General features: G+C 37.8%; 1 protein-coding gene across 1 annotated transcript in view; it reads right to left on the bottom strand.

Annotated features, from left to right (window-relative positions):
- The window catches only part of LOC136832479 (cell adhesion molecule 2-like), a 351,167-nt gene that overhangs the window by 35,130 nt on the left and 291,037 nt on the right, over positions 1-25,000 (bottom strand). Inside the window, exon 3 of the mRNA XM_067093362.1 lies at positions 23,950-24,155. Within this exon, the coding sequence (XP_066949463.1) occupies positions 23,950-24,155 (206 nt within the window). The remainder of the gene's footprint in view (positions 1-23,949; positions 24,156-25,000) is intronic.

Here is a 25,000-nt window from a genome sequence, read left to right as displayed (position 1 = left end):
CAATAAACCGTGTAGCTCACGGATTGATATCCATTGAAGTTCTCACTGTAAGATTTCTTTTGAGAGAGAGAGAGAGAGAGAGAGAGAGAGAGAGAGAGAGAGAGAGAGAGAGAGAGAGAGAGAGAGAGAGAGAGAGAGCGCCACCCCTTTCCCTGCAAATCTGGGAGAATGTTTAGAACTCCGTCGAGAGAGAGAGAGAGAGAGAGAGAGAGAGAGAGAGAGAGAGAGAGAGAGAGAGAGAGAGAGAGAGAGAGCGCCACCCCTTTCCCTGCAAATCTGGGAGAATGTTTAGAACTCCGTCGACGACGAGATGGTTCAAGGAATTTCATGACCTATTCCAAAAGAGAGGATCAGAATCCAACTTTGGTAATAACACTCACGCAGGATATACGAGCCCCTGCAAGTGACGAGATAAAATGGCGGTTAATGTATTTGGAGTCTTCCGCACAGTGGAAAGAGAGAGAGAGGTGGGAGAGGGGTTGGGGGTGGGGTGGGACGCCTCAGAGAAAGTTAATTGATGACGGGGTTCGCCGGCCGGAGAAAAACAAAAGATAAGTTTTCGTGCTGTTTGTCAACCCTTTGATATGTCAAGCGACGTCGTTTCAGGCTTGTGGGGTAATTTTCTGTTCATTGCTCTCTTGTTTCCCAGCCACATGCATTTACGTATGTTTATATATATATTTGTTAAAACAGAATCCATCAAGTATAAAGGAGCCCATAGAAACGCCAAAGTGTGGAAAATATTTTTGCCTGAGGAGAGAGACAGTTCGGTCTCTGAAATATAGCCTTTATTTTCCACGTTTTGGCGTTTCTCTGGGCTTCTTTATATTTTATATATATATAATTTTTTTTTTCTTTAGTTTCTGCATCATGCATTACTCTACAGATCGTAAATCTTGATCTCTGTGTCGTCTGGCTTTTAAACTGCGTGAATGTTTTGCAGAATGCTTAATGGTCGTTACTATCGAGGAACCATTAAAGTGAGTATACTTCACAAGAACAAGGAATGCGGGAAAAAGAATGAAACGGATATTTAGCTTAAAATAGTTTGGAAACAAGATAAGTGAAGACTCAAATGGATGCGACTGATCTGCATTTCATTATCTTTAAACTGAAGAAGCTATCTCTCCGACTTTCACTAAGTACATTTGAAAATTCTTTTACAGCCTGAAAGGCTTGGCCGTAAGTAGATCACCCGGCCTCATATACTCTCTCTGTGTGTTCTGTGCTAGAACTTCCCCCTTCCCTGGATGCCTTATCAAATTAGGAGGCGCACTTTGGGCCCACCGCGGATTAATCGCGTAGCAAGATCCCACTTCCTTGTCTGAAACTTAGATTACATTTGCTGAAGTCACAGTTGCCTTGCATTAGTTCCACAATATGAGCCCCGCCTTTGACTTCTCGTTTCTGATGCCTTTACCTCCCGGAGGGAGCTAATTATTTGGTCAGGGGACTCAAGGATGGATGGTTCCATCTCCTTTTATCTCTGTTCGGATTCGGTCGCAGGTTGATGCGTTCTTTCACGAGTGGGCTTTGACTGGTTTGGTACTCGGTTAGGAATTTGTTGCTGAGGTTATATGGTTAGATGACACAACACTCAGAATACTGAACGAGGACTTAGTTTTTTCACTGTTTTTATTATGGTTTGGATACTAGTTCTGATGTTAGAATAAATGTTCTGGACCTTTCTTATGCAATTTTTCACCGGCACAAAAACGCACACACACATATACCCCTAAAGATAAGTTAAGTGGCTGTTATATATAATACATATAATATATATATATATATATATATATATATATATATATATATATATATATATATATATATATATATATATATATATATATATATATATATATATATATATTGAGCCTCCACTTCTCAAATAAGTAGCTTTCGCTTATTTTAGTATGCAGCACCGTTTTCTCTTGCTCTTCTTAATAGCATAGCGATTTGCATAGTTTTGTTCACTTCATTACTTTGTAATTCAGAATAGTTTGTAAAACGCGAGAGCTCTGGAAAAAGTCCAGTCATGCGGATCTTTTTGTTCAATGTTTTCTTACCGGCTCAAAGTTTGCTTTGTGAAGTTTGCTCTGTTCAGTGTCGGATGTACTTGTTAAAATTTGCAATTCTTATGCAATGGGATACATTCATTTGAGTGGCGTCCATGATAATAGCCAGCTAAGTTGAATTCTGGACCAGACGGAAAATTAAGTAATCATACCAATTGCAGGAGGTTAATATCTCTGAGCCTTTGAGCTGTCATCTAACTCCTTTAACTCTGACGGTACTTTCACTAAAACATAGGAATTTTCACTTTTTGGAATACCTGGAAAGCATATTGGGGACCTTTACGTTCGCTGATAAGAGGTTATCTTTTAACGGGAAATTGAAGTCTTTTGTCGTCATTTTGATACCTCTAAATCACTTATCATAGAACTGGCGTAGGGATCCCTAAATTAGTATTCCTGACTGTTGATTTATTTCTACTGTCTGTAAACTTATTTCAAGGTTTTGTGGTGTTGCTGATTGCATAACATCTGCGCATGCTTTTGTCGATGATTTAGCCGTTCGTATTTCTTCCTTCTTTCTGCCCTGCTTCTGTTGGTAACACTAAATCTTGACTTGCAGTTTATTCAGTTATCGACGTTGATCTTGTGAATATACCTGAATAGGGACTTCATCATTTAGCGAAGTTCGGTACCTCAAAACACAAATATTTGCATATATCTCTTTCCTTTCTTAGGAAATTTGGTTCCTCTTTTGAATGAAAATGTAATTAATCTCTCCCTTCTGTCATCACTTTAAGTGCCCTTCCTCGTTCTTGTCTTGGAAAGATCTTTTAGATGAAAATGCAAAATCTGCTTCCAAAATAATAGATGTGTTTTTGTTATTTTCATCCACGTCGACAAAAAATAGTGTTGGCCATATTTCTGTCAGTTTGCATCGCCGATCTCATTACGAGCTTCCATTTCCATCAGATTCAGTCAAATGCAATTCGTCTGATCGCTCCTTAGCTCGATCTTCTACCTCGGGGAAGATTCTCCGTCTTTTTTCCACTGGTGAGATTACGGTTGTTATTCTTGTTAGCTCAGTAAAGGCATCTCTTCCTATCACGGACCTCTTAAAACCCGGAAGGCTACCCTTTCTCACGTATACTCTGTGTGCATCGGTAATCCTTTGGTTGCACAGTCCTGTTACCATTTCATCCCCTGTACTAGCAAGATTAACAAATCTGTTCGTTTTTCCCCTTTTTCTAACTCATACACTTCCATCCTTCAGGAGGCTAGTGGGTCGCCTCCTCCAGATGGACCTGGCCTAGATGAAGGCACTGGGTTCTCCACTCCATGGGCGTATACTTCTGAAAGTGATTGTATTTAGACGGTCATGGGGCCTGTATCAGCGTCAGAAGGGTTATTCTAGAACAGTAGTATAATTACGTAAATGAACTAATGTACTACGTGGAAAATTTCATTGAAACTGATTGCTGTCCCTGACAGTATTTTTTATTGGGGTGTTTTGTTAATATTTTTTTGCATATCTACTGCGTGTTTCTCGTTCTCTCTGGACAGGCCTCGTGAGTCCTATTGTTACAGGGAAGATTGAGTTCAGTGATGGAATTTAACATGAGCATTGCAGACAGACTTCATCAATTGCTAATGAACACTTACTTCAATCTCGAATGTCATAATGTTTGTCGTTACGTCGAAAAAATGAAAGGTACAGCCTGATGAAAATGGTCATCCTTACAGTGATTGCAAAAGGATATAGGAGGCACAAAGAAACATCCCATGTCAAATAGTCTATATTTAGGACACTTCGCATGAGTTCTATGTCCGAAATAGCTCTGAAGTCCCATGCGCGTTCAGAGTATTTTTACTACGGTATATCTGTGTCATTACTGAAACAACAATAAGCTTCAGGAGACCCTGAATCTCCTCTTGAGTAACCCAAGTATGCATATTAGGTATCCTGAGTAAATCACGTAACTCACCGAGCGGCGGCCGTAAATCACTCAGATGGCACGTTAAGCAATTGCTGCTGTAACTAATAACGATGATGATAATAATAGTCATTTCCAGATCCTTGGAGAAATATTATAGATATGTTCACTGCATCCCAATAACAAACTGCAGTTGAGCTAATTACATTTCAACTTAATGGATCCAAGACCATGATAGAGATTGATGAAAGGTCTTTCGAACTCTTTTGAATTATTTTTGAACTCTTTTTAATGACTTTTGAGCTCTTTTTTTTTAAATTATATTCTAAATGTGAATGATTTTAGAACGATCCTGGTTATTGTCTGACAGACGGGTAGGTCATGGAGTCCAGCTGTACAGGGTAGCGGGCCAGAAAAAAATTTTCATGAGTATTTTCTTTCATGAACTGATAAAGTTGTCAGGGTTATGAGTTCAAACCGAACTAAATATAAAAACAAAATTTAACTCTGAAAGAATCAAAAGGGTCATCATGAAACAGGTCGAATATCACAGTACTTATCTTCTGATCTTTGAAGGCAGTCTTATTTTAGAAGCCTTTTTCATCTCGATTTTGCCATCCACTGTCAATTACTCCAATCACAAAACTCGCCTCCCAAATGTCCTCTCCTCCTTTTGCAGGTGTTGCTGCTATTTTCGAGGATAATTAGATTGCGTTTCTTGAGAGCATCGTGTTCAGGATCTTGCGGGGTAAGTCTGGGAATTTGGCCTTGCCGCTGATAGCAGCCTGAGAGAGGGAGTCTCTTTAGGTTTTATGCTTGTTGTTCTCTGAGGAGAATTTTGCGTTTGTTCTTCTCTGGGAGCTGTTGTACTACAGCACTTTCATCTCTCGGACTTGATCTTGTTGATCTTGTTTGGTTAGAAACATTTTTTTCAGTTCAGAATATGATTGATTAAAATCCCAATAAACCGGTCAAGAAAGGCGACTCTATAAAGAATTACGAGCCGGAAGATCTGTATAAGGGACAACGCGACATGTAAAGACTGCAGTAATTGATGCTAAATAACTATTCGACATAAAGAAGCTAATTTCTTGCACACAGGATCTAATAACAAATGATGATTGGGTGTGGCCTAGAATAAGGTGGAATGTGGGTACTATTTGTAGTAGAAAGTGCGAGTAACAAGGTCCCTATTATTATGGGGCTGAAAAGTTATTTATCATGTTCTTCGTTCAAGATTAGGTAACTAGGTGAAATCTAGAAGTTTCTCTCTCTCTCTCTCTCTCTCTCTCTCTCTCTCTCTCTCTCTCTCTCTCTCTCTCTCTCTCTCTCTCTCTCTAATCTAGGTTATCGAATTTCTCTGTGTGCAGATTTTGACATCCATTATCAGAGGCACTTCGATGCTTTGAGATATTAAACAGAAAGTGGTCATAATAACGTAGATATTTTATGTAGATATTGAAATGCTTTATCTTTCTTACTTTGACAGATATACGGGAAAAAGTATCTTTCATATTTTACTGTTCATTTCTGTTATGTATACTCGCATATGTATGTATATATATATGTGTGTATACATATATGTACATGTATATATACTCATCTACTTATATTGTCTTGCATTAGATCGAACTCTCAAAAAAAAAAAAAAAAAAAAAAAATTCAGCCTTGTGATTACTACTACGGTATTTCATCCCTAAAGATTCGCCCATCTGGCCAACTGGGGGCTTTTTCCCCCTGAACATGTGTTGCAGAATGTGACATAAAATTTAATGGGAACCTATTACCATTTTCAAACAAAGGGAGTGCTCTCTGATCGAAAATACGTCGAGATGTGCACTTCACGGCTGTATTGCTTTTTCGAAAATGAGAAGCGAATGAGGACAAAAGTTTTACGGATGTTATTGCACAAGAAGGCTCATTACAGGGAGACTACTTGAAATTTTCATGTAACTTTTTGTTAGATTTTTCTTCATTTTCCAGGTTAGTTTTAGAGGCACTTTTATCATCTTCCCTTGCCTGGACCGTTCATGAGTCAGGCCCCCCTTTTTTTATTAGTCAGTTGATGGTTAATTTTCCTGAATTACTCTTGTTTCTAAGGCGTGATTATTTGGAATAGTTGTGCCTTTTTCAAAAGGATATTAAATCATATATCAACTCATTTTTTTCGCGTTCAGTAGCCAGCTGTCTCATGACAGAATGTCATTATGAGTAAGCATTTCGGCATTAATATCTAGGCCAGGGTTCTCAACCAGGGGGGAATTCCACCCTAGGGGAGAGTTTCATAATTTCATGTGGTTGGGCGGGATTGTGACAATTGATTTTTATTATTATATACATATTATTTGGAATGCATCTTTCGAGTCAGACAGTTTTGGAAAGGGGGCGGGAATGACATTCTGACATATGGTGAAAGGGTGCATGGGAGAAAAAAGTTGAGAACCACAGAATTCCCACAGAATTCTAGGCAGTGCAAAGAGTAGATATCTCAAAGTCTAGTTTCTTGTTTTTAATCGCGCGATGGATGCTATGTACACTGTAGTAATTTTCTTTTAGATTTTCACAATAAAGTATTAATTGGTCTGAATAAGGAACACATGCAAAGTCACTGAACTTTGTTCCACTCATTGATCTATGAAGTAACGAAAAGCAGAGAGCGCTTCACCACTCGGAGAAGTGATTAAGCTAATCAGGTCAATACCCCTTTCGTCCATGATATTAGTCTTTTAGATGGTAATTCGTTTTGTAGCTTTTGATAATCTTATGAATACCATGTTTTGTAGTTATGGCAATACTAGCAACGATAATCTCTGATATAAATAAATAAATAAATAAATAAATAAATAAATAAATAAATAAATAAATAAATAAATATTCATGTCTTTATAAAACCAGGTCATCCACTGACTCCAACAACGCAGTTTGGCACATATATTCCCATCGACATCAGGTGCCTCTCCATTCATTAGCCTCTTAATTGCCTTTCTTGTATCCTCAACCATTCCTACTCTTACACTAACCCATTCCCACTCATGCGCCTTTTTTCGTTTCCAAAATCTTCTCTTCATTGATCCAGGACCACTCAGTTCAGACGGCATCTATCCATGTCTTTTATTCTGAAACATCTTTCTTTTTGAATTTACTTCCCTGTAGAATGACTTTATTCTCTTTTTAAAGTTGTAGTTCACCTCAATCCCTCTATTTGAAGTTCTTGCCATCGTTTGCCATCTCGCCTCTTTATTGTTAATGTATCTATCCATCCTTTTGTATGGCTGAACATAATCATCTCGTCTTTCCCGCAGCCGCACCTCAGACACTTAGCCTCTTTCTGCCGCTGAACTTTTATTTCCTCTGCCGACCTCTTCTTGTTTTTATTCCTCCTTATTTCACCCACAAACATTCCCTGCTTTCTTTATGAGCCCATCCGTGAATTTTATGCACTCCTCCTCATCTACTCCTGCCATATCCATTTCTTAACCGGGTTGCACAGATTTATCTCATTGCTTGTTCTTCACGCTTCGTATCTAATCAAGTTTTCTTTAACGCATAACCATATATATCTATACATATATATATATATATATGTGTGTGTATTATTACTTATATATATATATATATATATATATATATATATATATATATATATATATATATATATATATATATATATATAGATATATACATAAATTCATATATGTCTGCGCGTGTGTCAAGTCAGCATTCGTGTATAGAATGCATAGCGTATGCGTGCGTGCGTGCATGCATGCATGCATACACGCGCCTATACAAGCACAGTAACCCGTGACAAGGTGAAGACTGATGTGTTTTGAAGTAAACACAGTGAATATGCTAAGCACGTCAGTTGATGAATATTAGTCATCCGGGCTGAAAGCGCCGGAAAATGAAACGCTGGAGCTCTGCCGTGTCAAGCTCAACAAGAATCCATTAAGGATGCGAGGAGAGAGAGAGAGAGAGAGAGAGAGAGAGAGAGAGAGAGAGAGAGAGAGAGAGAGAGAGAGAGATCATTTTGGGGAAATGTTTGACTTCAGTCCATTACGGACCTCCGCGGAGACGGACAAATAGACAGGCTAACAGATAAATCATTTCGGGGGATAGTCGACTTTAGCCCATTAAAGAGAGACGAAGAGACGCGGAATGACGGGGATTTCTGCCTAACAGAGAAAGAGAGAGAGAGAGAGAGAGAGAGAGAGAGAGAGAGATAAACCTCGGAGATTAAATGCACCAAGCCTGGAAAAGAGCTCATTGTGTAAGGTATATACCATAACTCACCCCCCTGTTATGAGGGATCAGACTGAACCGAAAGGAACGGGAAGGAAAAATAGGAAGATTAGGGGTGTACGGAGACAGTGTGGAATGGAAACGTCCGGAAGATTAACAGCGTACTGGGATTCTGTGGACGAGTATGAAAACTTTCTGCACCAGCTGATGAATGACGAGCGAAAAAGTGCATAAATTTATTGGGAGGGGGATTTAAATTTATTATTGGTATGTCAGGTTTGCATACACACACATGTACAGTATATATATAGTATATATTATATATGTATACAAACTTATATATGGCATCTAACGGAGATTTTATTTTAAAAATTACAAGCTTTCAGGGACTGTCTGTCTCCATCGTCCTGTTGCTATTTGTATGAATGCACAGATCAGTTGTGCAAGTGATCAAGTTTGTGTGTGTATATAGTTTTATATATATATATATATATATACATATATAATATATTGTATTCCTAATCTATTTCATCTTTTTTCGTCTCCCAGTTTCTTGCCTTTTTTTATTTGTTTTGCAGTCAAGTGTTATTTAGTAGTTTTCTCCGTAGTCTGGCACGTGTCAGCTATGTCCTTTCTTCCATCGGGGACGTCCATTCATTCAGGTATTTATACTGATACCTCACAATATTTAGCTTACTGGCGCTTTGTAAACATTTCCACCCTACAGCTTCCATTTCACAGAATAATGACTTTTCTTTCTTTTCCCATGTGTATTAACTTGAAGAAATTGCAGTGCATCCAGAGATTAAAATGATGGTCAAGGAATGAAAGGTTTACAATTTGAATAATGGACAAGGAAATGAAACTTAGATTTTAAATAATGGTCAAGGAAAGGAAGGCTTGCGTTTTACATAATGGTTGGGAAAAGAAAGGCTTACAATTTAAATAATGGTCAAGAAATGGAAGGCTTACATTTTACATAGTAGTAGAGGAAAGAAAGGCTTACGATTTGGATAATAGTCAAGGAAAGAAGGTTTGCGTTTCACATAATGGTAGGGGAAAGAAAGGCTTACAATTTAAATAATAGTTAAGGAATGGAAGTTTTGCGTTTTACATAATGGTAGGGGAAAGAAAGGCTTACAATTTGGATAATGGTCAAGGATGGGAAGGCTTACATTTTACATGATGGTTGGGGAGAGAAAGGCTTACAATTTAAGTAATGGTTAAGGTAAGGAAGGCTTACATTTTACATAATGGTATGGGAAAGAAAGGCTTACGATTTGAATAATGGTAGGGAAAGAAAGGCTTACAATTTGCCGAACGTACATTGCTAGACAAATATTCATTCCTTTCATTCATTGAAATAATTTTCATCGTAGCCTCGAAGCTTTCAATGTTTGTTAACTTTCACGTGTTTGTGATGTGTCTGCCACGTCGCATCTCTAATATTCTAATCAGAATGTTTCTTAATATACTCTTAGTATATGACCCAGGTTTCTAGAAAGTTATAGATACTCTCTAAGTGGCATTCCAGAAATGGGACGGTTTGCATGCATTTATTTGTCTTTGTCAAGTGGAGTCCCAGTCGTTTTCGCATAAATCTAGAATTTTTGTTTTGTGGGCAGAATAGATTTTTTAAATAAGACAAATGCTTCTTGGGTAAAATGGCATTTCTGTGTAAAAAGGCTAGTTCGACTGTAAACTATGACAAAACATTGCTTATATAAGAAAAGTAAATGTACATTGCATTCGGTCATTAATATGACCGTTTTTGCAGATCACCTAATGATGAGCTAGCTACGTGTAATCGCCAGTCACCCCCTTTTTTGCCGTGCAAGTACTGTTTGTAAATGAGAGAGAAATTCTTGAATCGTGTCATCTTCAAGAGATGTTTTATCTAAATATGCTTCCCAGTCGCATTTTACAAAATGTAACAAAAACAACAAACCTGAATTCACCCATGGTTATGTTTCTATTCTGGAGATTACTCAGTCTCCGTCTGAAAGGTCTTGCCAGAAAAATCAATCACCAACTAGATCACGCGAAAATTATTTCTATCTACCTTACATGCGAGTTTTGATTTAACCCGGCCATAAAATAACCTAAGTACCCAAAATTCGAAGTCAGGTCTCCTCTGATAAGACTCAGATGAAGCAGGCTATAATATCATAAGGTATTTCCTTTCTCAGGTGAACAGTGAGACACCTCGTCTGACCATACCTTGAGCAGAAGAAAGTTCCCAAAAATATTTACATAAGACAACAGTTTTTTCTTATTCTGACATACCAAAATTACCTTACAACAAAAAATATATTGTTAGGTAATCATAAAAAATTCAAGCTACACCAACTGCGAGAGAAAATTTCTTTCAGCCTTGTATTGTGCTTACATGGAATCTGGCACCTTTTTGATGCACAAAAACGCACACACGGACAGCAAGGTATTTATTCATTTATCACTTGCTACTTATATGTATGTTTCTATACACACACACACAAAACTTGTACACTTGTTTCCATCTCTGACATACAATTGCATCCCTCCCTTTTATGCTCTAAGGCAAGGCCCTTTGATTCTCCAAAGTTCGGGGGCCAAGTTGCAAAGTTAAGCAATATTTAACAGGGCTAATCATTTCTGAGACGCAGAAAAAAGTTGCTCGCTGGGAAGAATCGTCCTCCTTTCTATTAACTTTTCTTTATAATCAGGCAGTGCCTGTCGTCATGATGCCTCTCCTTTGTTTGTTTGTTTGTCCCAAATTCGACGTCTTGGAGGGCGTACGATTGTCAGGATTCGCTTCCTTAGCAAACACAACATTATTGTGATACAAAGAGTCCTCCCTTCCTCTTGAGCCGTTTGCTGCGTCTTCGCGCTGACGGAGATTGTTATATGATGCAGATGGCGTAAGGGCTCCAGCCGTGGTAGCAGCAGTCATCTTGGTGATATCTGTCACAAGCAGTCGAGAACTTCAGTCTTGCACTTCCGCTAGAGTGATTCGAAACGTCTCTTGAGATTTCACCTCTCTCTCTCTCTCTCTCTCTCTCTCTCTCTCTCTCTCTCTCTCTCTCTCTCTCCTGTCCTTTTGTTAAGGGATGCTGAACAAAATCCCAGGCAATTTGGTATGTAAACTTCCAATTGAGTTTTTCTACGATGCTTTCTTGCAAACTCAGGTCATGTCATTTATTTCCTTTGTTAAAATGCACTTTTCCCTGATGATTAGGAATTATGAAATGATATGTCTGTTCCTTAGGGTTGTATAATTCCCGATTCCAAAAATGACAGCATAATCTACAGTCTTCCATGACTGTCTCACGGTTGCTGCAAGACTTCTCTGTAAGCTGTCAAGTAACAGGTGCTTGTGATTACTATTTTTAGGTACTTGTGGTTACAATTGTTAATCTAACTAATGTCCAAAACAACCTTTAAGATAGAAATGTTTCCTGACCTCTGCAAACCACAGCACTGCCTGGATTATATATATATATATATATATATATATATATATATATATATATATATATATATATATATATATATATATATATATATATATATATATATATATATATATATATATATATATATATATATATATATTTTTTTTTTTTTTTTTTTTTTTTTTTCACACACATATCTGATTCAAGTTTCGAAGTTCGTGTGTGTACCTGGTGAGGCCAGATACAATTAAGCTCTTGTATTTGAAGATATGTTGAAGATCGGAGATTTTAGCGACGAATTCTTTAAAAAAATTAATTCGAGACTCACTGGAAAATATCTCTCTCTCTCTCTCTCTCTCTCTCTCTCTCTCTGCACTGTAGGCATTACTTGAGGTTCTTTGCAACGTGCCTCCGGCCCCTAGCTGCAACCCCTTTCGTTCCTTTTACCGGACCTCCTTTCATGTTCTCTTTCTTCCATCTTACTCTCCTCAACTCTCTCCTAACAGTTGATTCACAGTGCAACTACGAGGTTTTCCTCCTGTTACACCTTCCAAACCTTTTCACTGTCAATATCCGTCTCAGCGCTGAATGACTCATAGGTCCCAACGCTTGGCCTGTGGCCTAAATTCTGTATTCGATTCAGTTCAGTCCTTACGCCAGCCAGAACCCTTCATCTTCCAGTGAAATCCAGCCTTCCAGCCCCAAATACCGCCTTTGGAGCAACTCCACTGCAACTTTTCTTTATCATTTATCACTCCTTTCAGTTCGCGAAGAATATTCCCCACTATTCATCACCACCTCCTCGCAAGATTTCTCCGATAGGCAAGTTAGCTAAGTCATTCCACAGAGATTCTTTGTAAATGGAAAGAAAATATTCATGTGTTTCCATTTCCCCGAGGCTTGTGGAGATTACAGGTGTAGTTTTCTCATTCTTGTATTCGCGTCTTGGTGGGCGGCACTGATCTTATATGTTTCACTGTAAAATGGAATTAAAGATTCGGGAAATGGGTCTTGCAGTCTCATATATGCTGACAGGATACATAGATTTTTATCCGGGATTTGATGGCGTCGCTTTTATCATGCTGAGTGGTGTCGGAGTTGTCATGTTAATATTCTTACGGTCTTGACTAGTGTAGTGTTCTGACATGATGAATGTTTGTTATGCCTGAAATCAAAATATGCTAAAGCTTCACACGTAGGTGCTACCATCCGTGCACGCACGCACACACACACACACGCACACGAAAACCTACTGTAGATGATTAAAAAAGATGAAAAATAAATAAGTGTACCCTAAACTGTTTTTCGATATCCCTCAGGCAAATCTGGAGTGCATTCTCTCTCTCTCTCTCTCTCTCTCTCTCTCTCTCTCTCTCTCTCTCTCTCTCTCTCTCTCTCTCTCACACACACACACAAGAGGTGATAACTATGAATTCTTCCAGGTAATCGTTTCACTTAAATTTCCATTATTTTGATTATTTTGCACTTTAGTTTTCATTATTTTGACCATACGTATTCAGTCAGCTTCTCAATTTCACGTTTTGAATATTTACTAATTAAAATCCTTTCTCCCTCATTTCGGTTGTAAATATCAGCGTGCTCAACATTCATACTATCATCCTTCCGTCACAGATCTCTACAGCAGAAAGCTATCCTTTAACGCGATTTGTCAATGAGCGGCTGCTTCATATTGTTCCAACTCCGTCCTCTTATTTCCCTGCTGGAACGAACCGTTTAGATGTTATACAGGTTAATATAATATGTCTGCGTTTCAGATGCTAAAATTAACTCTAGTTGAACTGTGCGTTTGATCTCTCGTTACCTCCTTTTGGGATTCATATCCTCTCTCTCTCTCTCTCTCCCTCGCTCTCTCCCTCGCTCTCTCTCTCCCTCGCTCTCTCTCTCTCCAATTAATTCCCTGCTCGATGCGCCATTTATACGCACATGCCCCGGTCATTGATGTATCATAGATTCTGCGTTTGTCGTGAATTCGCGTGAATCATTTCAGACCATTTGTCGGACCCATTTTAATTATAACGTGCCAGTTTTTGTGGGCAACGGAAATGTGATGGTTAACAGCTAAAGAACCAATGCGGATCATTCAAAGAATTATTTTTAGGGGCCTGAGTAGCTTCTCGTGTTCTAGCAGCTGAGCGCGCGTAAGATATTAGTGTGTGCGTGTGTATTCAGAGACAGGATATTTTATGCTTGCCTTAATATTGGTCTTGTATATTGGTCTTGGAGGAAGGGGAGGAGGGAGACCTGGGGCAGGGGGTCCCTCAACATCTAGTTAAGAACAGAGATCTTGTCAGACAGGCAATTGCTTCGGGCTGTGAAGTGTGGGTCTGACTTGGTGCTGTTGATTCTTCAGAGCTGGTATATAGAGCAACTGTTGTTGCTGAAGTTCCTGCTCAGTAAGACCATATAATATATATATATATATATATATATATATATATATATATATATATATATATATATATATATATATACTTTTTTGTATTTAGTATAGATTTCAACCTCAACTGCAGTCACTAGAAACCTTGGCATATAGATTTGATCAAAATACGGTATTGTATTTGCCATGGCACCAGGATGGACGAATGGGCTTTCTTAAGTAAGCAGTTTGTTTCAAATTAAATAAGTAGAGGAAGTAGATAATAAAATTTTTTTTCCCTGCGTAGATATATAACATGTAACTTCCTGACGGATCCTCTTCAAGTTAGATAGTCCCTACTCTGAACATAAGCCCACTCAGAACTTCTTAGTAAACAAGTACCACTTTTGACGCCCACCGTTCCCTTTAAAAAAAAAAAAAAAAAAGGAAAGAAGAGAAAGGTTGGACGTTGAAAAGAAAATAAATGAAACGAAATGCAGCCTTTGAACAGAGGCGATTCCCGGCAGATTGGTTGCCGCTGATGAGGGCGAGTTATCGACGAATTCCAAAGGAACGATGAATAAATGATTTGAGACCTGAGACGGAGTTGCATGAGAATTCCTGCGTTTTGTTAATATTTAATGTATTTTCTCTGCCTCCTTTCGTCTTCTCGTCGTTAATAGTTGCGAATATTTCCGTCATCTAGGCAACAAAACATGTTCAGTGCGATATATTTTAGTAGAATATATTTGGTATAAAATGGAAAATCATCTCTAACCGTTGTGAGGTCAAGGATTTTTAGCAATCTTTGGATTCGCACGAACAAGAAGCTAATATTTTTCCGTCTGTTACAGAGCTTGTGGCTTGAATTATGCTATTGGTTTGCTATAAGAAAGCATAAAATCAGATGAATTGAACACCAGAGGCCATTAGTTTGCTTAGCCGGAGGGAATGGCAACATGTGATAAAATGGCACTGGAGAATCAAGAGGAGTACGGACGAAATATGCAAGTGCTGGATTGATAAGCAAATGAATAAGCATATGGAATAATTCTCTTCAGTGCATATGAGTAGTGAAGTACTGGAAACTTGTGTGTATTATAAATATATATATATATATATATATATATATATATATATATATATATATATATATATATATATATATATACTGTATATATATATATAAACTGTGAAACACTGGTTTTAAACAAAGCCATCAATATACTTGTAATCTTCAACTTCTTCCAGAAAGAAACGAATTCCATTAACTTTACAAGGAGGTGTTAGTGCTGATTTGTATTGCATTTTCGCCAAACATATGTATGCATATTTTCTTGCCTTGATAACCTCGCAGAACACTGACAATTCCTGATGCATCTGAAATAAACAAATAACGTTTGATACCATTCGTGATCTTTATAAACTAGAGTCGCTCGCGTGTTCCATCTCCTTTAACAGAATATAAGGTTGTCGTCATATGATGATCCCCGATATTGGATCTCGCCGGAAAGACTACTAAGAGTTCCTTTGTCTGTGAAATTTGTCTGGAAAGATGTTTATTGCCCAATATCAGCATCCAGGGGTGTGTTACGTTTAGTGTGAAAGACGTATGATTGTTTTTTTAAATCTCGATTAATGCCGATATCCACATACATAACCCAGTTGATTGCGCGTGCTTCAGAGTGAGTGAAAAATTCTTCTTGATTTGAGTCACCTCCTGCTTATATCAGAGTGACTATTCTTTTTCCGTGATGCCCAAGCATTCCCATTAAAACGTGACTACCCCTACCCACTATCCCAGGGAAAGGCGCCATTGAACTTTAAAAATGTTAAAAATTTGAAAATTACCTGTATCACATTAAGAAAAATTGATCTTTCGATGAATTACGTTTGAACTCATAATGCGATCAGTGGTGCCATAAGACTAGTATAATTTTGAATGAAAATGATGAAAGAAAACTCATTGGGATGAAATTTCAGTGGCTAAGTAGATTGGATGTTTGACTTATGTGATTTTTTACCATAGGTTAATTTTCTTACCTGATGGCTTTGTGAGACGGCAGGTTGTCAGAGTCAATATTAGGATTGGATTGGATTGGATTGTGTCGCAGCAGTCGAAGGTTGTTGGTTTTGATAAAGGTTGAAAGAATATAACAGTAATTTGCATCTTTCATAATCCCAACTCGTTCTCCTCCAACAATTGTTTCGTAGTGCAACTGCGAGGCTTTCCTCCTGTTATACCTTTCAAACCTCCCTACTGTCTATTTGCCTTTCAGCGCTGAATGACCTTATAGGTCCCAAGTGACCTTACAGGTCCCAGCAATTGGCCTTTGGCCTAAATTCTATATTCTATTCTGTTCTACTCAGATTGACCTGGACTTTGCGGACCTGGTTGCACCATAAGTTTCAAATTTCCGAAGTATGTGATAGTTAATTTCAAACCTTTATTTTTTTGTGTTTGCGACATTTTAAAGTAAACTCATTAGTATGAGGTTACAGACAGTAGGATAAAAGCTATGCAATTACCTGGCTTGAATTCAGCGCTTCCGTCTGTGTGAAACGTGATCAGGATATTTCCTCGAACGAAAGTCATTTTCCCATAACAAATAAATATTTCCAAAGCTCGGCCTTTGTAGTGTCGATCGCAAACGGCCCCGACAGGCAGCTCGAGTACTGATCCTATTGCCATGCAGGCAATAATGAGGAAATGAGTGCAAAACTGGGGATCAGTTTCAAACCAGCTCTACGGAGAATTTCCCGATCGCTTCATTGCCATTTGAGCTGTCGTTAAGTACGATACTCGCGTTGGGTATTATTTTTTTCTCTTGATTGCTACCGGGTCTCCTAACATGCTCGGTAGCATAGGATGGACTGTTTGTACTTAACGTTTTGTTTAAATGATACTTCCGGTTTGTTAGGTTACGATGCCAGCTGTTCGACTTTGATCTGAGGTGTCATTTGCTGGAGATTTTTTGGCAGTGAGATCTTCATGTAATATATATATCCGTTTTCATGTTTCAAATGAATTGCATTCTATTTATTTTTCGCTCCATGTTTAGTTTTTTTTTTATTCTAAAGCAGGATTTCTTTATTACCAAAGGTTTAAGCAAATAAACTATGCAGACTTTTAGTGAATAAACAAAAGTCAGATTCATTCGAAAATATCAATTTATTACAGAACGGGACTCATATCTGCATTGATTTGATTATATAAATTCATTAATTACTCTCATACATATGTATACATATAGTGTATATAATATATATATGTGTATATATATAATATATATGTATATATATCTCATGCTTATGTGGCTCGTTTATCTTATGGATTCATTTTTTTCCATTTGTAATTTGACTAGGATTATTAATATATATTACTTTCATCTTCTTTCATTTGAAAAATTATCACTAATTGAATTGCTCAAGGGACTGACATTGCATGTATTGTATATTCAACGATTGCTTAAGGGACTGACATTGCATGCACAGTATATTTAATAAGGTAGTAGGTTATCTGATAGAAAAAAAAAAATAGCCATTGCTTAACTCTTCGTCTGATTGGTGGATGGGCGCAGCGTCAACCTATTGAAATATTCGGCTCGGCAGCCGAAACCTGGCACAGATTTTCGCCTTTTCTGAATATCAAGGTTCTCTTGATAACTTCTCCCCTGATCTCCCACGGCTTAGGAATTATTCAACCTTCTGTCACCGGACCAGTACTGTTCATTTACCGCGTCTAACTAGACAATTTCTGTGGTTTTACCTACGGTAACCTTTGTTCTACCTGTTCTGAGTGCGTGCATCAGCAACACAGCAATTTTAACATATTGTTTATAGTGACATAAGCTCAGTCTTTGTATACTCCTTGAAAGAATATATTTGAAGATTCAGTATGGATTATGCCGTGATTCATTAGCTATTTTGCATACGTACTCTACCTCTAATTACCGCAGGCCACCTTACGTTATAGGCCTTTTATCTGGAGCTGGTCCCAAAGCTACGCATGTTTTTGGTGGTTTAACACTGTGTTTCTGTATATTCACTGGCATTATATTGATGTTTCTTATTATTATTCATCCGTTTATCAACGTTACTGAAATAACACCGAAAAGAATGTTGAGTTGTTTAAGGTGTTCCCAAGATCTTTCTGTCTGCTTAACAAATGATTGAAGTTAATCTCAGTTTGGTTTCCCGTGTGTTTTTGACGCTATATATATAGTTCTCCTCGCTTCGCGGCGATGAACAGAAAACCAGATTTTGGGATCTCGCTTCAATTCATAACCGTTTTACATTTGTATGGGCGGAATATCTTCATCTTTGCCATTCATTGTACGCGAGGGATTTCACATTGAGTTTTCGGTGATAGATTTGTAAAGGTTGCTGTAGGTTTGATGTTTCATCTGTTGCCACAATCTTCGCAGCGATAGTCTTCCAATAAACCTGCACTGGATTGAGTTCAAGTGAAGTTGACGGATATAGATAGATTTATAAAGCTAAGCGGTACAAAGTCTAAAGACTCGCGTCGCGTTGCCATCTTCGATACAGATATATTCCTCAACATCACACGACGCGAAATTGTGCATACGTCAGCATCCCCTTGATTGCTCTGTATACAGCAGTCACCCTTCAAATGCTTAATCCGTGGAAGAGAGAGCTGCAGAGACTAGACTGGAAAAATTCTCAAGCAACGCAGTGGAGAAATCCCCGAAAATTCTCACGTAAGCCTGGATGAGACGTGCCACTTCCAGAGTATTTATAGAGTATCAAGTATTGTGACGGCGTGGAAGGAAGTCCCTTTCAAAGTTTATGGAATTCAAATAGAGAAGTTATTTTCATTTTAGCCGTTTTTGTAACGCCTTGTGCTACGGATGTTTGGTTTCCTCCGATGCAGAATCTGTTTTTTGTTTTCTAGGAAATCAGACAGACATTTCTTCTTAAGGAGGAAATATGATTTTGACATTTGTATTCGAAAAATCATCTTTCTTCCAGACTTTACTTTCTTCGTTCATTTTTGAAATGCATATTAAGAATCGATAGCATGTGAAACGTTACCGATATTGAATCTGAAGAGGTGAAAGACATTCTGTTTGTCACGCACCGAAAACCAAACATGAATTGCTTTTAGTTTAGTTCTGTTACGCTTCTGTTGCAACACTGAGGGAGAAAAGATGTCTCAAGCGAGGTATTGTAGCAATACGAAGGAGAAGAAGGGATCATAGAAGATAGGAAGAGGGAGAAAGAGATAGAGAAGGCAACCGTTTGGTCATTAACTGCTCATTTCACATTAGTGGTTCTTTGTACATATTTTCATTCTATATTCTATCATCTGGTTTCAACAAAATATGTTCCAATTCGAACGCCAGAAATGGATTTCGCCATTCATTTTCTTGCCGACGAAATCAGAGATTTTTTTTTTTTTGGTTGTGCATCAAACTCTGTAAACCTTTAGGAAGCAAAACGGTCTCGAGATATATTTGTAAAGCACTGGAATACCGCCGGCGGTATAAATGGTTCGGTTCTTGAATAGCTCCATTCATTCCGAACTTTTACGGCAGAGGGGGAAATTTATGGCACTGCTAATACATCAGATGATCCTTCCACGGGAGTAAACGTGGATACTGTTAGGGCATTAATTTCAAGACAGCATCATTAATCCCTACGCCATTATTTATGGCGCGCGCGAGCGGGATTAAACCGAAATCGCGAATGGCGGGTGTGCATTCGCGGATTTCAAGCCTGGATCTTCGTAGGGCTCTTAACATCTCACAGTGCATCAACGGCTCACTACAAGGACGACCAAACGCTCTTCTTCTTCTTCTTCTTCTTCTTCTTCGCTCCAGGTCCAGAATCACAAGAAGAAGAATCTCTCCGGGAAACCAAGAACCCTCATCATTCGTTCACATCTTTCGGGAACATCCTTCGCTGGGGAATGGCGGGTGTAAAGCGGCGACATGGTTAATGGCCGGAATGGGAATCGAGGAACCACGGGCATCACCAAGACGTGAAGGCAAGGCGAGGCAGAGAGCAGCTCCTCGGCGGAGGTCGTCACAAAAGCAAAGGGAATCCGGGAACTGGAGAGAGAGAGGATGGGAAATGAGGTTACGGGAGAAACTTCGTTCGCTTGCTTTTAACCTCTGATGACATTTATGGCGTTTGGGAAATACGTGGGCCAAGCTGTTTTTCGGGTTTTGTGCCCATTTTTGTGCAGTTTTTTCTTTATTTCTGTCAGTTCATATCAGGTTCTCTTATAGAAAATAGAAGTAATGGCGATTTTTGTTTAGTTTTTGTTTATTTCTGTAAGTTCATATTAGGTTCTCTTATAGAAAATAGAAGTAATGGCGAGTTTTGTGCATTTTTTTCTTTATTTCTCTAAGTTCATATTAGGTTCTCTTATAGAAAATAGAAGTAAGGGCGATTTTTGAGAACTTTTTCTTTGTTTCTATAAATTTATATTAGGTTCTCTCATAGAAAATAGAATAATAATTATGCTAATGAGCGACATTGTACACCTTACCAATATACAGTATATTTCCAGATACGTTACCATTCTCTTAATTTTTCTCTTCTATATACTATTCATTTCTGTTATTTCATTGGTAAATATTATCTCTCTCATGTTTACTCAGATATTGCGGTTAGACTTTTTTTTTTCTTTCCTTATAACCCCTCTAAGCAGCCGGGGGGGGGGGGCTGTATTTTTTGTGCACAAACAACTACCGTGAAATCTTGTAACTCTTCTAATGGCTGCGCAACTGAACTCCTGTTTATTTGCTTCGTGAATAGACTCTCTCGCTTAGAAACCCGCTTTATTGACGTTCATTGTATGTAGCTTTATCTAAATACAGGCTCTCTCTCTCTCTCTCTCTCTCTCTCTCTCTCTCTCTCTCTCTCTCTCTCTCTCTCGTTAGGGTGCATCGCTAGAAAATGGAATATGCGATGTATTTTCAAGATGTTTTATATTTATTTGCTTTAGCTGCAATACACACACATATGTATACACACATACAGTGTATATATATATATATATATATATATATATATATATATATATATATATATATATATTCAAAGAAGGAATAAAGAGTGAATTTTGTTGCATTAGGATTAATTAAGTCTGCGGCTTCAAATTCGTCCTTACGAGTAATATGTTTTGAAGTTTTTGAGCTTTTGCAAAAACCAGTTACGCAAACACAACACACACACACACACACACACACACACACACACACACTACTATATATATATATATATATATATATATATATATATATATATATATATATATATATATATATATATATATATATATATATATATATATATATATATATATATATATATATATAATAGAGAAGACTGTCGCCTCAAAATACCGATTGCTTTACAACCTCAGTACCATCAGCACTATCGAGCAAGGTCATTTTCATCCATTATCCGACATTAATAAGATCGTCTCTATATTCTCCTCGTAAGGAATATCTAGACATTTGATATTATTGCATTAAAATCGATAAAGATTACGTATTGATATCATTCGCGTAATTTTGAGAATTCTCAAAATTGAAAGTATGGCTTTATCAAACATTGTCTTTCATTCACTCCGCCTTCAGTTGAAAACATTTTCAGCAGCCGAACGTTTCCCCGCGGACGGCCATTTGTCAACTGCCTCTTCAGTCATTTCATCTTTTGACACATTTGTTACCATTTAAATTGTACTCCCATCTACTGGTGTTGTGCCATCATCTAGAAGCTATACACAAAAATAGATATCCATTTCTGCTACATTTCTCTTATCCTCAATGCTGCTGTTTCATCATAAGCCTTGTCGTATTATCACTATCTTTAATTTTTAAGAGTTATATTTCACTCTCTTTCAAAGATTACCACTGCCATAATTTCCCGTGAGTGAGTTGAACCCAGAACTTCTGCCTGCCTCATTATACTCTTCCGAGATTAGTATTTTCTTTTCGTTTTCAAATTACACGAAACATTCAGCTTTATCTTCTGATCCACATCTTCACAAAAGTCAGCGAGGTCACCTCAGTCGTGTAAACGGAAGGCTAATTAAAATTCCTTGCTCTACAGATTCGCCACTTCTTCACAGTTCCATACAGATGTAGAATTCTGCCCCTTATTTGATCCTCAAGGCTCCGCTGCCTTCACTAACACATTTCAAGCTCATGTCGTTAAATGACATGATAAAGCATTTGGGTTTCAGTTTGATGGACGGTGGCTGGACGTCTTTCGAGTCGCAGCGTTTTTATATCGTTTTGACATCCCCCGGATTATTTCCAGTGCCAGTTTCAAATCAGATTTGTCCCTTTCATTAATTATTGCTCCTGTCAGCACTTTTCGCTTTAGGTATCACATTCAGCTTCCCTGTAGAATTAAATTATCTTCGCCCGGGATACTATTAACCACAGATTCATTCTTAGAATTTTGCCCGTAAGAGTTCTCTCTTCATTCAGTTTGTTTAAAGTTCAAAACTCACAGGTACCCCACAACCTGAGTGAAAATAGCGGCAAAGTCTTTGAACTCGTGTACACACTGTCATGCTTGCGATTGCAATCGTTCCTTAATCAAGAGCACCCAGAATTCACACTCCACGTCAGGTTTTCTTTATTTCCAAACTTTATGAGAGTTATCAGAATCTACCCTGAGACACGGGAGCAGCTTTCGTCTTAGCCTTAAATATACCAGACCCGAGCTCAGTATTCGTTCTAAATTTGTATTTCAAGTCCATCTTTCGTAAATGTTTGATCAGTAGCCTGATATCCAGACGCCATTCTCAAAGCATTTCCACTTCATCATTTTATTTTGCTCGCACGGAAGCAGCGCGCATTCAAACGTCATGACTAAAATATTGTTCCTTGCTATTTTGCGTCAGTCCATTTACTATTCTATTTACTACCAGTTATAGCGCAGATTGTGGCAGTTCATTCATTTTCGTTCCTGATATCCTTCGGGAACTGTGCAATTAATGTTTATCTTTGCTTTGTGTGAAGATTTTAATACGTTTTAAGCCCGTGTTTATATTGAGCTGGCCATATGCCAGCACTGGCTCTTGGTCGCTCCTAAAGCTGCCTTTCACAGTCCTTATCATATCCTCTTCTGCCAAAGGATATAATTCCCTAGAGTCCTAAGCTCTTGACGCTTGTAGTAGCTTCGAATTTGGCAACACTTTTATTTCTGATTTTAATTTTATTTTAATAAATTAGACATTTTTCCTGACGCCACATGAGACAGTATGTGAGGATGTAATTAAAGTTTAATTTTTTTGTCTTTTAAGAAAGCAGTTTGATACACAAGTGACTATGTATTATTGATGTGTATACAACATATGGCAAGCATATGTATATGAATTTGTAGGTGTATGAAATGAGTAACATTAAGTAACTAGGGATTCTGGATACATTGCTGAAGCTTTTAGAATCGACCAAAGATACTGATTTGACTGCTTTTCTCATGAGCATAAGAGTGATAATCTATCAGTCTCATCTTCTTCTTCTTTTAATCATCCTCATGGTTTGCCGTAATATCTCAGTGTGGAACCCATTTGAACAAAGACAGTGGTCATGAGGAGTCTTAAAGATAATTATGAAAAAGTAATTTTCATAAATATGCAGTAGCAAAAATAAAAAGAAACACTGCGAAACACTACTGTATGAATGCCAAGTTCAAACCCATTTGCACAAAGACACTGGTCATGAGGAGTCTTAAAGACAATAGTGAAAAAAGGTATTTACTTGAATATGCAGCAGCAAAAATAAAAAATAAAAACTGATTCATCCCCAGAGAATATAAGAAACACTCTGAAACCCTGTACTACTATATGAATGCCAAGTTCAAAACACGCGTCTTGGGGTTTCGCCGCCCGGCGCGTTCCCCGAATTCCCAGCAGCAGAAGACGAACCCCATTATCGTAAACCTCTGCCAATACTCACGTCAACCTCGATCCCGTGGGAGTCGTACTTCGACTTCCTCTTGCCGGAGGTCGGACTGTACTGATAGAACTGCTTTTGTTCTCGCCACCACGTCAGCGAGTATAACGTGTCTGATTCCAGGTCGTAGTCGCACTGCAAATGCACCGTGTCGCCGGCCATGACTGACGACGGGACTCTCATCTCCACGATCTTGATACACTCGGCATCTGTGGGTGCGGAGAGAAGAAGAATGTGGATGATAACGGGACGAAGGTGTTCCTGTTTTGGGGAATGAACGTACACAGTATTTCTAACTTTTTACAGAGGAGGAAGTCCGTCAGAGTTGAACCCGCTGTGTGGTCTTCAAATCCTTTTATTTAAAAATAAAATCTTTATTACTGAAGTTTGCTAATTCATGCTTCATTAATTATGCATTTTTAAACATATCAATTAAACGACAATTGTCTTTTTAAAATGAATTCGCTGAATTTTGATAATGTAGTGACCATTTCCTCCTCGATATTAATTAAGATTAACTAAATACTCATTTTATGAGTCTTTGAACTTTATATATATATATATATATATATATATATATATATATATATATATATATGTATGTATGTATAACTGAACAACGAAAATTTGGAACGTGATGAATATATTAATAAGGACAAAATCCATGAAGGAAAGAGAAACAGTGGAGTGCTGCTGCAGGTTTTTCGACTTATAGTCCTTTACTTGCTAAGTAAAGGACTATAAGTCGAAAGGCCTTGCAGCTCCATTGTTTCTCTTTCCTCGTGGATTTTGTTTATATTATATATATATATATATATATATATATATATATATATATATATATATATATATATATATGTTTGTATATTTATACAGTATATATATAAGTTCAAAAGACTCATAAAACTTTTGTTTACATGACAAAACCATACATTTCAATTAACAGTCTTCTGTAATCTTGATCACGGGTGAATACGGACACTTAATGAGCATTAAGAGTATTTATTTGGAATCTGCAGCTATGGCATGACAATATGGTGGCATCGGATGTGAC

This window comes from Macrobrachium rosenbergii, chromosome 50, assembly GCF_040412425.1.
Source record: "Macrobrachium rosenbergii isolate ZJJX-2024 chromosome 50, ASM4041242v1, whole genome shotgun sequence".
Lineage (NCBI taxonomy): Eukaryota > Metazoa > Arthropoda > Malacostraca > Decapoda > Palaemonidae > Macrobrachium > Macrobrachium rosenbergii.
The sequence above is the reverse complement of the archived record's forward strand: the minus strand, read 5'-3'. Positions and strand labels throughout refer to the sequence as shown.